Source organism: Danio rerio, chromosome 1, assembly GCF_052040795.2.
Source record: "Danio rerio strain M-AB ecotype USA chromosome 1, GRCz13ab, whole genome shotgun sequence".
In the NCBI taxonomy this organism is placed as follows: Eukaryota; Metazoa; Chordata; class Actinopteri; order Cypriniformes; family Danionidae; genus Danio; species Danio rerio.
Genome location: NC_141021.1, coordinates 51,046,475 through 51,062,500, shown reverse-complemented (window position 1 = coordinate 51,062,500; position 16,026 = coordinate 51,046,475). Strand labels below are relative to the sequence as shown.

Sequence of the window (16,026 nt, the reverse complement as noted above, 5' to 3'; positions counted from 1 at the left end):
AGAGTGTGGTTTTGTTGACTTATTAAGAAGATGCAATTTTCCGCTGTGAACTAAAAATTCACTTGACTTAATTGAGATTTGAAGTAGTAAAAACAAGTGTCATCAACTCCTACTATCACTGTGTTTACACACGAGGAGCTAAAACTCAGATATGCTCATGATCATTTGGTTTCTGACTAAATGCTACAAGTAGTCCACCAATCACAGCAGAGCGAGCTTTAATTTGACCAATCGTTGCAAAGTAAGTTCCCAGAAAAGCAGAGTTTAGAGAGATTGAATCCTTGAACAAACCATTTCAGACACAGAATGAAAAAAGAGCTGATTCTGCAATGGATATTATAGGGAAATTGATTGGATTTAAACTAGCATAATAGTTTAAAACAGCATACAAGATTCTCTCTGAATCTTGCGAGCTGTGGATACACTTTATCTGTCACTTTCAGTCAGGGTGTGTGTTAGACATCTTCATGAAAATGGCTTTTTTTTTAGTTGTTGGAAAAAGGGGCTCTTGTTGATTGCAGGGAATAGCATCGGTCGCTCGACTTACGGTCCCTTGATGGCGCCTGTAATAAATCAACAAAACAGCAAATGTCATGATGCATTTCAGCTTTCTAGGCTGCCGTAGGAACATTGCCACTGCCAATTCATACACTCATCAGGGGTTATTTGACATTTGGAAGACAGAGTTTGACAACACTCTTACTTGCATTCCTCGTTGGCTCCTGAAGCTAAACTACTGATTGACATTCAACCTAACATTCCTCGGGTCTATACTGACATGAGAGCGTCATAATGCAGATTTATCAGCTGAGGTGAATCTCCAAATGCTCAATGTCCCAGGAATGCTCGACTGGATTGAAATCTCATGACTGTGGAGAATGTTTGAGTTTAGATAACTTGCAGTACTTCCAGTTTGAGATGACTTGACATTCTTTTGTTATTGAGTTACTGCAGTCCTTCTGTCAGCTAAAACTTAATTATTTTATGACATCTTAAATAGCGATTAGATGACATTGTAAACTTGTTGCTTTTAAAGCGATTAGTTGACTTTATAAAACTGAGCAAAGCCTTATACATAATTATAAGAAAATAAGTTGTCAACTTAATAGTTCCAAGTAAATCAACTTGTTCTTTTAAGGCAATAGCTTTACTCACTTTACTCAAGTAAAGCTGGCAGCTAGCGCTCTGCAACTCTCACATGGTTGCCCACTGAAGCTAAGCATGGTCAGTACCTGGATGGGAGACCACATGGCAAAGCTGCCTGAAGTGGTGTTAGAAAGACCAGCAGGAAGCGCTGGGGCTGTGGGTCCTAATGCCCCAGTATATTGATGGGGACGCTATACTGCTCAGTAAACGCAGTCTTTCAGATGAGACAATAAACCAAAGTCATTAAAAATTCCAGGATGTCCTTCAAAAATGTGTTTTACCCCCACATTTGCCCACTGTCCATCATGGCCTCCTAGCCATCCCCATATCATAATTGGCTTCATCACTCTGTCTCCTCTCCACCAATCAGCTGGTGTGTGGTGTCCGGTCTGGTTCAGTATGGCTGCCCTTGTGTCATCCAGGTGGATGCTGCACACTGGTGGTCCAGAAAAGCGCTATATAATTGTAAGAAATTGTTATTAATTATTATTATTATTATAATACAGAAAATAATGACATTTTAACAGTGCAACAAGTCTATATGTTTGGAAGGTACTCATGTCAAGCTTGCAAATTCTCTGAGCTTGATTGTTAAAACAATTACAATTATTGTTTTTAAACTTAAGCTGTAGATAGTTTAAAAGTTTGCCATTGATCCATCGATGCGCAGCTCCACAAGTCCCAAACCAGTGGGGACAGAGGCAAGGAACAAACTTCACCAATTGATGAAAGTGAAGGGAAAAAAAAAACCTATAGAGAAAATATAAATAAGTAAAAATATATATATATATATATATATATATATAATTTTTAAAAATATATCATATACATATATGTAAAAAAAAAAAACAAAAAAAAAACATGATATAGTTGTTGAAAATGACAGTAGTGGCTCATTTACCTATATTAGTATAGTTGTGTTTTTGAACCATACTATGGTAAAGTACTTGAATTAACCTGTTGTGGTTATTATATAGTTGCAATGGTAACACAACAACTATAGAATTACCACAACAAATTAGTTTAAGTACTTTGCTACAGTGCGATTTAGAAAAACTATACAGTAGTATTTGCTATAAATTACTATAGTATTTTATTAAACATGGGTCGTTATGTTTTATACACTGTAAAAAAAAAAGCTGGGTTCCACACAATCAAGTTTTCTCTCCAAAAACCTCAAGAATTGTGTTGTTTTAGCTCATTTTTAATACAGCAAACATATTTTGAGTGTATTTTAGTTATCTTGTTTCTCTCTGTCTCTATTTTTTCTTTCCCAGAATGCATCAAACCTCATCCACGCGTCAAATTCTCATCAGATCTTCCTACATACATTGACGTTTGAACTCCGGACTCCGCCACGTTGAGGACTTTTTTGCTCATGCGGACACAAAGGTTTCAAGCTTTATTCAGTACTTGTGCATGTCGGACATTAACTTTACCGTGCTCTGTGAATAATAGAACAAACTTTGTACAGCTTTTTTTATATACATCCGTGTGTTCAATAAAACATTTTTCGATGCGGTTCATTTATAAAGATGCCAGTGTGTACAAAGTCCGAGGGAAAACGCAAGCATGATTGGTGGAAAAAACGATCCTTATTGTTGGTTAATATTGTTTATTTTTTATGTTTTACTGCTAAATGGCAGTATTAAATGAGAGATGTGGCATTTTAGAAGTTTTATTAATACAAATAAAAAACTGTACAATTATTAATGATTATTGTAAAATGGAAAGATTCAGGGGGTTTATTTTGTAAACTATATTTAGCACATTTGTACTTTACATGTAACACACATTGTAAAAAATGATTAATTGACTTTGATTAAAATGAGTAAACCTGTTGCTTTTAGTAACAATTAGTTGACTTTAAATAAACAAGAGAGTAAACTGCGCATAACCATGAAAAAAAATAGGTAAAATCAACTTACATTTCCAAGTTACAATTGGTTTACTCTCTTTTTTTTTGTCAACTTACTGATTTTATGGCAACAGGTTTACTCACTTTTCTATGTAAAATAAATCACTTTTTACAGTGCATAAATGTAGGATTATCCTTTTTTTGTTTTAAGCTTTTTGTTTTGCTTGTCTGCAATATACTATCTGACAGAATTCTTGTGGTTGATCCCAGTTTAAGAGCACCAAATAATAACTTGACTTCTAGTTGATCAGTTGGAAAAGTGGCAGAAGGTAGATTTTTCAAATGAATCATCTGTTGAATAGTATCCCAATCATCACAAATACTGCAGAAGACCTATTGGAACCCACATGGCCCAAGATTCTCACAGAAATCAGTCAAGTTTGGTGAAGGAAAAATCATGGTTTGGGGTTACAGTCATGGTTTGGGGTAGCATTCAGTTTGGGGACATGCGAGATATCTGCAAAGTGGATGACAACATCAACAGCCTGAAGGATCAAGACATTTGTGCTGCCCATTACATTACAGAACACAGGGGAGGGCAGATTCTTCAGCAGGATAGTGCTCCTTCTCATGCTTTAGCCTCCAGATCAAAGTTCCTGAAAGCAAAGAAGGTCAAGGTGCTCCAGGATTGGCCAGCCCAGTCACCAGACTTGAATATTATTAAGCATCTGGGGTAAGATAAAGATGAATCCAAAGACGTTTTATGAACTCTGGGTATCCTGCAAGAACGCTTACTTTAGCCATTCCAAATTACTTTATTAATGAGTAATTTGAGTCATTGAAGAGATGTCTGGATGCATTCCTCCAAGATCATGGGAGTCATACACAATTTTAATTCTTTTTTTTTCACTGCATAATGAGTGAAACAGTATATAAACAGTATATACAGTATATATTCTATACTGTACATTATTTCTGTTAAGTGACTAGACATTTGCCTTAGCAAAGTCAGACCTTACTGTCCTACTTAAATAATTAAAAATCAAGACATGATCATACTTTATTTTGGTATAATAAGCGTTATCTAATGGACTTTGCCTTTTATATAAGCCACTTCTGACACCAGATCAACTAAGTCAAAATAACATTTGCTCCTAAAACTTGTATAAGCAACAAGACTTTTATCAGGAAATGTATATATTTTTTCTTTGTAAAATAACTTCTTAATCTGTTTATATGTAGAAAATGACTGTTGGTTTGCAGATACATATCAGTTAGTATCAAGATATGAAGTGCAAAACTGACTTGATGTTATTGGGACATTATGGCCTAGCAGAAGATGATAATCATAAACTGCGTCTTGTGTTGCCGAAACAGTTTTGTATGGAATAATTTATGTGTACGAACATGGGGTTGTTGATTTAGGTTTCAATTTTGCTAATTAAATTTTAAATTCATCCATGTCATACGACCAAAACAGAACTGTACAGGCTGACGGATATGAATGTATGAAAGTGTAAGAGCATATTTAAATATTTACTTTTATTTTTTTCTCTCATATTCATAAGAATTATATTGAGATGCTATACTTAGGAATCAATTATTTCTTAATAAATAATTTGTCTTGTATGACAGGTAGCATACAGACCATTTTCTGACTATCTATTTTATCTAATTTACTTTTTTTTTTTTTTGCTTTATATAATAAACACTGGGGAAAAATGGACCTAGAAACATATTTTCACTCAGAAATTGTTAATTCATTCTATATCAACATTCCTTTAAAACGTAATCCAATAATACAAGTGTATAATTTATAAGTTTAATTCACAAACTTGTTTAAAGCACAAAAAGACTAAAATAATAGGTTTATTTGTACTTAAGAATGTGTAGTTTTATATATATATATATATATATATATATATATATATATATATATATATATATATATATATATATATGTGAGGAAAAAAATTTTTTAAAGGGGCTATAATTTAGATTTTAGGCTAATAATTTAAAATTTAAAAAAGAAAAAACATCAAAGGGGGGCTAATTATTTTGACTATATATATATATATATATATATATATATATATATATATATATATATATATATATATATATATATATATATATATATATATGTATGTATATATATATATATATATATATATATATATATATATATATATATATATATATATATATTTTATTAAGTATTTAATTGTTTTTCAGTATTTTATTAATATATTTGTTACACAGAATTACAAAGGAAATAATTTTTAACCTTTTTTGCTATTTTATTTTGTCAAAAGTTACTTAAAAGCATTAAATACAACAAGCATACTGTCATTTTACAAGCATACTGTTAATTTTTCACATTAACAAAATGGGACTACACTTTTCAATTTTTTTCTTGTAAAGTTTTTTATTTTTTTCTGAGTGAAAATTGTTCACTAAAAATAAATCTAAAAACCAAATTGATGGTTTTGTATGCTCAGTAATTTACTACATTTCCCTGCACAAAAAAAAAAAAAAAAAAAAATTATAATTAAAATAAATAAATAAATAAAAACTGTTGGGACTACAGTAAATGGGTAAAAATGGACCTGTATTTCATGTTTTTTTTTTTTTTTTTTTTGACTTATATTTTGGTTTTTGAATAATTTCATGTTGTCCGTAAAGTAAAAACTGACATTAATTAGCTAATTTTCTATAAATATTTTATACTATTTATTATGATTTTTTTATTTTGTGCCAAAAACAGTTTTTAACATAGTTTACCCAAAAATGAAAATGTGCAGTCTGCACCCTTAGTCTACCCGAAATGTATGACTTTTCAATCTTCAGTAGAATAAGTGCTATAAACAGCACATAATTTGAAATATCCCTCACAAAAATGCCACCATCCTCAGAAGCCTCTGCAATTAATTTACTTTTGTCTGTATGCGTTTTTTTTTTTAACTCTGAAAGCATCGTTGAAAGTGTAGCCTTTAACATGCATTTTATAAATCCCCAGTGACTATAGTTTCAACTAAAAATCTCTTTTAATGTTCTACTGCTATAACATGTTTGAATACAATTCCAAACATTGACATTAAATTACTGAACGTCCTCCTGTTTATTAAAACCCTTCTCACATGGCAGAAGATGGTGACATATCTAATATTGACATCCTACTTTCCCTATTTTTGCGCTTCTTTCAATATGTTGATTATCATTTGAATATTATGCTTATATATTACATTATTTATCACATTATTACTTTCTATTCCCACACACCGGTGAATGTAAGTGGAGGTCATCTTTGCTAGTAGTGTTTTAAAGGGAATTTAAATGGGTAATTTTATTTCCGTCGTTCTCGTTCCGTCACCTTTTGTATGCTACGTATAAAAATCAAATCGATGATATATTCGTACACAGACGATTCGCTTTGGACACAATCACGATACAGATTGTATTTTCCTAATGTCACTCAAGTTATGAGCTGAAACTGTCAATCAAACAAGCGCAAGGCATTGTGGGTAAGGGACGGGGTCGTTAAAAAGAGCAATAGCAATATCATAAGTAGTTCTGTTGAAAAGTCATACTGATATCAATGTCTGAATCGAAAATGCGGCATTGTTGTGACGGCTGAAGAGAGATGCGTTTAAAAATGTTAAATTAAGTTTTGCGTTTTGTTTGAAGGCGGTGCTTAGAAAAACCACTGGCTATGAAACAAGACACTTTACAAGCTTTGAATGGACAAACGGTTCTCTCTTAAGAGTATGGAAGATTATTTTTGTAGTAGACAAGAGTTTTATTACTGTAAAGATTTTATAAATATATAAATATATATATATAAATATCTAAATATAAATATATACAAATTCTACGTGTGTAATGTTTTGGTTTGTTTCTTTTCATTTTTTTTTTCCTCTTTCTTTGACCTCGACTCTGTGCTATGTGGAATTGGTTCTGTTTGGTGCAGTCGTATTTATTCAATGAAATCGGTCCCTGTTCTTATTGTGTTTTGATTTTCTTACAGTATTTGTAAAAACAAAAACAAACAAAAAAAATACATTATGTAATTTGCTGAAGTAACATTTAAATCATTGATTAAAGTATCTATTGAAATGGTGTGGGGTACTTTTTTTATGTTTGCTGGTGTGTGTGTGTGTGTGTGTGTGTGTGTGTGTGTGTGTGTGTTGGCGAAGTGCAGGCGCAGTTGATTTATTACATTGTGGAGCACCCAAATACCATAGTAATACAAACAAGGTAATACCAGTCATTTATGACCTTGTGGGGACAATTTTAGCCCCTTTCAAGAATATGGCTCTTAAAATATTTAAAATTCAGTGTTTTGAACATGTAAAACAGCAGATTGAGGCTTGGGTTCATTGGTACATTTAGGGTAAGAGGACAAAATCTTTATGTCTATGGGAAAAAAAAACCCACATGAAATTGTTTAAATAATGATGTGATTTAAAACAGGTGATGTCAACAGGTGATTGGAATTATGATTTGATAGAAAAGCAGCATCCAAGAAAGGTCTATTTCAGGGATGTCCAAACTCAAATTTTTGCAGCAGATTTTAGCTCCAACTTGCCTCAACACACCTGCAAGGATGTTTCTAGAAAGCCTAGTAAGAGCTTGATTAGCTGGCCCAGGTGTGTCTGATTGGGGTTGGAACTAAACTTTGCAGGGCACCGGCCCTCCAGGACCGAGTTTGGACATGCCTGGTCTAGTCCTTTAGGAGCAAAGATGGGCCGAGGATCACAAGTTTTCCAACAAACACGTCAGAAAATGATTGAATCGTTTAAAAACAATGTTCCTCAAAGAAAGATATTTCACCTTCAACAGTGCATAAGATATTTTAAAAATTCAGGGAATCTGGAGGGATATTAGTGCGTTGCAACACCTCCTCTCCTCGATTTGGTATTACATTTAACATGTTACAGCGTTAAGGACAAGGGCACAAACCTAAGCTGAACAACCGTGATCTCTGATCCCTCAGGTGGCACTACATCAAGAATCCACATTTATCTAGAAGTGATATCACCACATGGGCTCAGGACTACTTTGGCCAACCTTTGTCAAGTACCAAAATACATAGTTACATCCACAAATGCCAGTTAAAACTGTACTGGGACAAAAGAAAGCCCTATGTTAACAGTGTCCAGAAGCATCTGGGATAGTTTGCCAACAAATGCGTGAGAAAATTACTGAAATATTTAAAAACAATGTTCCTCAAAGAAAGATATTTCACCTTCAACAGTGCACAACATATTTAGAAATTCAAGGAATCTGGAGGGATTTCAGTACGTAAAGGACAAGGGTGAAAGCCAGCTGAACAACTGTGATCTCCGATCCCTCAGGCGGCACTCCATTAAGAATCATCATTCATCTATAAGTGATATCACCACATGGGCTCAGGACTACTTTGACAAACCTTTGTCAAGTACCAAAATACGTAGTTACATCCACAAATACCAGTTAAAACTGTACTTTGACAAAAGAAAGCCCTATGTTAACAGTGTCCAGAAGCATCTGGGATGGTTTGCCAACCAATGCGTGAGAAAATGTCTGAAATGTTAAAAAACAATGTTCCTCAAAGAATGATATTTCATCTCCAACAGTGCACAACATATTTAAAAGATTCAAGGAATCTGAAGGGATTTCAGTGCGTAAAGGACAAGGGGCGAAAGCCTAAGCTGAGCAACTGTGATCTCCAATCCCTTAGGTGGCACTGCATCAAGAATCATCATTCATCTAGAAGTAATATCACCACATGGACTCAGAAGCACTTTGGCAAATCTTTGTCAAGTACTACAACATGTAGTTACATCCACAAATGTCAGTTAAAAATGTGCTGTGACAAAAGAAAGCCCTATGTTAACAGTGTCCAGAAGCGTCGTCTACTTCTTTGGCCTCAGAGGCATCTGGGATAGACCACCATACAGTGGAAACGTGCTCAGTGGACGGCTGAATCAATATTTCAAGTATTTATTTTTTTTTTTTTTAAACGGACACCAAAGACGAAAAGGATCATCCAGACTGTTACCAACAACAAGGCCAAGAGCCAAGGTCTGTTATGTTATGAGTTTGTATCCATGCCCTTGGCAAAGGTAACTTGCCTCTGTGATGCACCATTAATGCTAAAAAGTACATAGAGAATTAGGAGCACAATATGCTGCCTTCAAGAACACATCTTTTCCACACCCATGCAAATTTCATCAAGACCATGCAAAACCACATTCTGCACACATTACAAAGTCCTGGCTGTGAAGGTAGAGGATGCAGATACTTAACTGGCCTGCCTGCAGTCCCGTCCTGTCTCCAATACGCCTATGAAAATTTCAACAAGACCATGCAAAACCACATTCAGCACACATTACAAAGTCCTGGCTGTGAAGGTAGAGGATACAGATACTCGACTGGCCTGCCTGCAGTCCTGACCTGTGTCCAATAGAGAATGTGTGGCTCATTTTGAAGCACAAAATATGACAACAAATACCCCATACTGTTGCCTACCTTAAAAATTTTTGCATGAAGAATGGGTGAAAATTACACCTGAAACACTTCATCGCTTTGTGTCTTCAGACCCTAAATGTCTTTTAAGTGAAAAGAAATGGCAACTTTTTTGAAATGTGTTGCAAGAACCAAAACAGATTCGGGGTATATATATATATATATATATATATATATATATATATATATATATATATATATATAGATAGATAGATAGATAGATAGATAGATAGATAGATAGATAGATAGATAGATAGATAGATAGATAGATAGATAGATAGATAGATAGATAGATAGATAGATAAATAGAATAGGTATGTATTTGTTCTTTCAACCAAAAAAAAAAATTAATTTAGTAAGATCTTTGCTAATAGTAAATATATCCTGAGTTAAAAATATTTGTACTGGAAAACAACAGGATTTCCGCCCTTTCAAAAATAATACAAAGAAGAGAAATGAGCACCCATTAACGGTGAACATATTGGCACCAGCGCAGCTTCAGAGAGACAGTGAGAGTGAGTAAACTAAAGTCACACGAGACTGCAGATTAAGCAGCAATCAATGGCAGCAGCCGCTCACATCTCAAGGTAACTTTCAGCAGCGCCCGGGGAGATCCAGCATGACTCTGTTTGTGTCTGTTACGCAACTCTGCAGTCAAGGACGCCGCTAATTCAAGCCTAATGAAACATTTGGATTTCCACAAAAAACATCATACCCTCATGATGAAGTATCAGGCTTGAGACAAATGCAGGTTTATCAGGCCTGTCTCCTGTAGGATAATAAGCAGTTCAATCTGCTCCCATGGGTTTGTAGCTTCTCCAAGGACATGAGACTGAATTTTTACTCTGGTGAAACAGCAAACTGGGGCCACCGCTGGCATCTCTGCTAGCAGCCGGTCGACTCGACACATTAAATTACCTTAAATCATTTAATACTGTTGGAAGTCTGCCTAAAATCAAAATTAATATTTTTGGGGGTAAATATGATAGTCTAGGCAGCATGGTGGCTCAGTGGTGGCTATGTTGCCTCACAGTAAGAAGGTTGCTGGTTCAAATCCCGGCTGGGCTAGTTGGTGTTTTTGTGTGGAGTTAGCATGTTCTCCCCGTGTTGGCATTTTTTTTCTGGGTGCTCTGGTTTCCCCGCCAATCCAAAACATACACTATATGTGATTTGAATAAACAAAATTGGCCATAATGTTTGTGTGTGTGTGTATGGGTGTTTCTTAGTACTGGGTTGCCGCTAGCAAACCATCCGCTGCGTAAAACATATGCTGGATAGTTCATTCCGCTGTGGCGAACTCTGATAAAATAGGGGATGTAGTGTAATGTAACTTTTGCAGCATAGGATGCACATCATTTATTGATGTACATTCGAATCATTCATATTTTTAAAAGAACGAAAGAGCGCATGCTGTTGTGTGTGTGCGCGCGGCGCTTAGCCTCGGACAGGCTCGGAGACGAGCAGAGCACACACATCTAACGCCATCTTAATGTGAGCACTTTAATGGTCAAATACAAGCACATTTGTATCAGAGCGCGGTGTTTAGTGATTATTTATATTAACCCTCATTTGTGTAATAAACAAACAAGTTGAGAATCAAAAGACGTGAAAGAGAAACCAGAGCAGCACTATTCTTAAAGTGACAGTGCGCAATATTCTTGCTGCAGCCTTTTGTTATTATTAATCAAACAACAAATGGAGAAAATCTCTCACTGCTCTTGACTGAAGGACTTTTGTAGCTAAAGTTTTTTTTTTCTTACAGTAAAGATGCTTAAAGCAAAGTTTAAACACAACAGATTTGATAACTTATTTCTAATAACTGATTTCTTTTATCTTTGCTATGATGAGAGCACATTATAGTTAACTAGAATTTATTTCAAGATACTAGTATTCAACTTAAAGTGACATTCAAAGGCTTAATTTGTGTAATTAGGCAAGTCATTAGTTTCTTCTGCAGACAATCAAAATATTTATAGCTTAAAGGGGCTAATAATATTGAGCTATTAAAATAGGTTTTTAAATATTTAAACCTGCTAGTCGAAGAAAAAATATTATAGGAAATACTGTGAAAAATTCCTCTGTTAAGCATAATTTGGGAAATATTATATATATATATATATATATATATATATATATATATATATATATATATATATATATATATATATATATATAAATCACAGGAGGGTGAATAATTTTGACTTCAACTGATAATCGTTTTGAATAATCATTATTATGATTATGATCAAAATAATCATGATTATGAGTTTTCCCATAATCAAGCAGCCCTAATAGGTAATCTGCTAACAACGCATATTTAAATAGCCGAGTCACTGTTAATCTGCTTACTTTTGAATAAAACAGTTGCAGAACTGAATTGTTTCTATGCAAATTTGCTCAGTTGTTGCTCATGTGCTCATTAGTTGTACTATGCAGTATCGTTTAGGAACTATTACATAGACAAAATGCTATTGCCTTTTGTTTTTTAAAGGGGAGGGGTTGTATGATATGCCCCGCCCTGTCTTCCTGTATCAGTCTAAATGACATCGCACACTGAACAAAGCTGCACATTTCAAGGCAGTTCAGCGAAGCTTTCAAATAACAATGTGGTGCTTATGAAAGGAGCTCTTTTCTTTGATAGTAGGCAATGTAGAGTAACAATATGCACAAAGAGCATCAATCATCTGATGAATGCGTGTTTTGTGTCAGATGTCCAGCCAGGATATTGTGCTGTTTGATTTGAATGGCTTCCCAGGAAGGAGTGACTGCGCCTCGCTTTACAAAACATCATTTTATCAAGCTGGGTTTCACAATAACACTGAAAAACCATGCTGAACTGGGGTCAGAACGCTCACCAAACAAACACCAGGGGTCCGTCTGACCAAACACCAAACTATTTCAAATGTGGAAATCTTCTAAAGGTAAAAGTTATACTCTTATCAATCTCTTTCTTTCTTTCTTTCTTTCTTTCTTTCTTTCTTTCTTTCTTTCTTTCTTTCTTTCTTTCTTTCTTTCTTTCTGATTTACCAATGTCACACAAATTTAAAAATATGGAATTATAAAACCAATCATTTTTGTTTTATAGAGAGCCAACTCATATCCTTTTGATTATCATTGTTTCTTTTGGGTTGTGCAGTTTAATTCATAGAATTTCTACAAAGTATGTTGTATGCTTTAAACCCGCAGACTCTTTTAGTCACATCCATAACGCATGTTTATTTTCCTCATTTAAAGAATAAAACGTGTTTACAGATTAAATTTTTTCTGGTCCCGTAACACTGTGGTAAGTTGTTCTGGAATACTAAAACATACTAAAACATTGCGTACAGACAAAGCTGTAAATGTGCGTACACAGTAAAAAAAATCTAAAGCCTCATGTACAAAGACTTGCAATGAAATAATACTAAAACATTGTGTACTAACAAAGCTGTAAATGTGCGTACACAGTAAAAAAAATCAGATGTATGAAACAATGTGTACGCGGAATCCCAAGCATATTTTGTACTTTTCTTTTTACATCCGAATTAACGTGAAACTGAGCGCAAAACCTCCTCCCCTGTATAAATATGGTAATGACTTCACTTTGGCAAAACTAAACGAAAAAGAAATGGCAAAAGCAAGCAAGAAGAGAAACTTCACAGAATGTAAATTGGAGGTGCTCCTATCGGAGGTAGACCGGAGAAAAATGGTATTATTTGCAAGTTTGCCCTCCGGAATTGATAACAAAAGAAAAAAAAAAAAAGTGAGAGAGTGTGAGAGTTTAGCTAACATGGTTAACACAGTGGGGTTTGAACATCACTCTGTAAAGAATTAAAAAAGAAACGGTCAGATGTAAAGGTGCAGGTTAAGAGGAGAACAGTGGCGCACCGTCAAAGTGTGGACCCAACAGGCGGGGAAACTGAACTAACACCTATTAAAGAGAGAGTTGCCTCAACTGTGGCCAACACTTTACTGTCTGGAGTAGTATCCGTGTCTGTGGGAGGCACAGATGTATAAGAGTACAGGTGTCAAACTCAGTTCCAAAAGGGCTGCAGCTCTGCACAGTTTAGTTCCAACCCAAATTAAACACACCTGATCAAACTAATTGAGTCCTTCAGGCTTGTTTGAAACCTACAGGTAAGTGTGTTGGAGCAGGGTTGGAACTAAACTGTGCAGGATTGAGTTTGACATCCCTGTTTTAGAGGAACATTTTGTTAGGGCGGTATTGACCTTATTCTAAAATGCGGAAGTGTGCCTGTTTTTGCGATTGTTTTAGAACTTCCGATTCAGTCGCCTATGGGAGAAATGACTACGAATAATAAACGGCAGAAAACGATCAATCTACTTTCTCTACAAACACATTTTTGCATGATTATACAGATCAAGTAGAATAATATAATAAGAAAACATCAGTTTGCAACATCAAAAAGTGAAACGAGCAGTTTTTAATGTCTAAAAATGAATGGAAGTGAATGAGACCAAAAGTCTCGAGCCAAAAAGATTGAAATGGCTGCGCCCACTTGTCGGTGAAGAATAAGGTGAATAGCAGCACCCCTTCGTTTTTATCAAGGCAGCTCATTTTAGCTGCCCAATCGGCCGCTCTACAACTGACTGAGTGCGAGAATGGGCATCACTGTAAAAAAAAATAAAATAAAAATATATATATATCAATGTTTTTTTACATGTGTTGGGCAATACTTTGTAGTGTGGAATTTAACATAATTGCCTCTAGGAGTCGCCAATGGAGATAAAACAAACACACAAGAAATACACGTACCCCGGACATGAAGTTGGCGCGGACCAACATACATTCTCACGTTAATTTCATCATTTGTAAATCCAAACATAACTGTGAAACCTGGCGTATGCAAAGTTTGTGTGCGTACGCAGTGTTGATACATGAGGCCCCTGGAGTACATCTAGATGCCTTAAAAGGTGGCAAAGAGAAAACTAAATGGGACACCCTCCCATTTCTGAAATACCCTTGCTAAATGTGTCCTCAAAATATTAAGCAGTGAAACAAATATCACAATTTAGAATCAATTACAGCTAATGCAAACCTAATACAGATTATTATCACCAGATCTAATGTCCACACGGTGAGTTAACCTAGCAATACCATGACATCAACGAGAGAGATGCTTCAGTACTTATCCAGCCGCTCACTTCATTAACTTCCCAGCTCTCCCTAGGGACAGATTGTGTTCTCTAGAGGTTAACGCAGGCCAGCAAAGAGAAAGGCACTCTCCTCTCCAGACTGATTTGCATGGTCCACTGGTAATTGGCATTCAGGAAAGCTGTATTTGATTAGGAGGTTCAGAGGTACGCTTTCTCTTCTGGAGACTCTATCACACAATGTCCTTGTTCTCTACACCACCGGAGAGGCGACAGTGATCAATTGACAGTGATAAAGGTGCTCAACCTAAAGATCTGTCATCGCTGCTTAAAAAGCAGAAGAAAGCAATACATTTATTTGAAGAAGAATGAAACATATAAGAAAGTTAGCAAAGAAAAACTAAGCAGGACTATTAACTGACCCTTGTGGGACACCGTCCCATTTCTGAGCCAAATGAGATTATACATTTCAAAATGAATGAACTTTGGTATTTTTCTTGACTGATTACAACGCTTAGAGTATCTGCAAAATAAGCAAACTGCAACCGATGCATATGTAAACAGCTGATTACTTGTTAATCTGCTTAGTACTGAATAAAACCCAGAGTAGCAGAACTGAATCGTTTTATGCAAACCTGCACAATGTTTTCATGTATTGATCAAACTAGCTCTTTGTATTTACACAATGAAACACCCACCGCTGCAGAAAGGGTCATTAAAAGCACGCTCCACTGGAGTGTAATCAGCATACACTGACATCATGATTGCAGTAATTATCTTTATCCTTTAATTATTTTGCCTATTTATCAGTAGCATACTAGAAGAAGCCTGTTGAATGAACAATAAACTGTTCACATAGTATGCTTCAGCAAACGTCCAGCGTGCCAAAATTACAATTACTACTTTTTATGAATTTATGCTTCTTCTAGACGCTGGAACCTACCTAAATAGATAAATAGATAAATAAATAAATAAATAAATAAATAAATAAATAAATAAATAAATAAATAAATAATAGCAAGCAAAAAAAAATGTTTATCGTCTTTGACATATACAGTTAAGGTCAGAATTATTAGCCCCCTTTGATTTTTTTTTCTTTTTTAAATATTTCCCAAATTATGTTTAACAGAACAAGAAAACTTTCACAGTATGTCAGATAATATTTTTTCTTCTAAAGAAAGTCTTATTTGTTTTATTTTGGCTAGAATAAAAGCAGTTTTTAATTTTTAAAAAAACATTTTTAAGGACAAAATTATTAGCCCCTTTTAGCTATTTTTTTTCGATAGTGTACAGTACAAACCATCATTACACAATAACTTGTCTAATTATCCTAACCTGCCAATTAACCCAATTAAGCCTTTAAATGTCACTTTAAGCTGTATAGAAGTGTCTTGAAAAATATCTAGTAAAATATTATT

General features: G+C 34.7%; 1 protein-coding gene and 1 long non-coding RNA gene across 5 annotated transcripts in view; both read left to right on the top strand.

Moving 5' to 3' along the window:
* Positions 1-3,579, top strand: part of sorcs1 (sortilin-related VPS10 domain containing receptor 1) — a 346,560-nt gene extending 342,981 nt beyond the window's left edge. For all 4 annotated transcript variants that reach the window (XR_015476922.1, XR_015476923.1, XM_087237652.1 and 1 more), the window contains one exon: positions 2,424-3,579. Coding sequence is in view for 2 of the 4 variants with exons in the window: in XM_087237652.1 (XP_087093778.1) it covers positions 2,424-2,488 (65 nt within the window). In the remaining 2 variants the exon portion in view is untranslated. The remainder of the gene's footprint in view (positions 1-2,423) is intronic.
* Positions 3,580-6,930: 3,351 nt separating this feature from the next.
* On the top strand, positions 6,931-9,947 carry LOC147847011 (uncharacterized). Its single transcript, XR_015477002.1, has 3 exons — positions 6,931-8,078; positions 8,119-9,661; positions 9,732-9,947. It is a non-coding gene; the product is annotated as an uncharacterized LOC147847011 (long non-coding RNA).
* Positions 9,948-16,026: the final 6,079 nt, after the last annotated feature.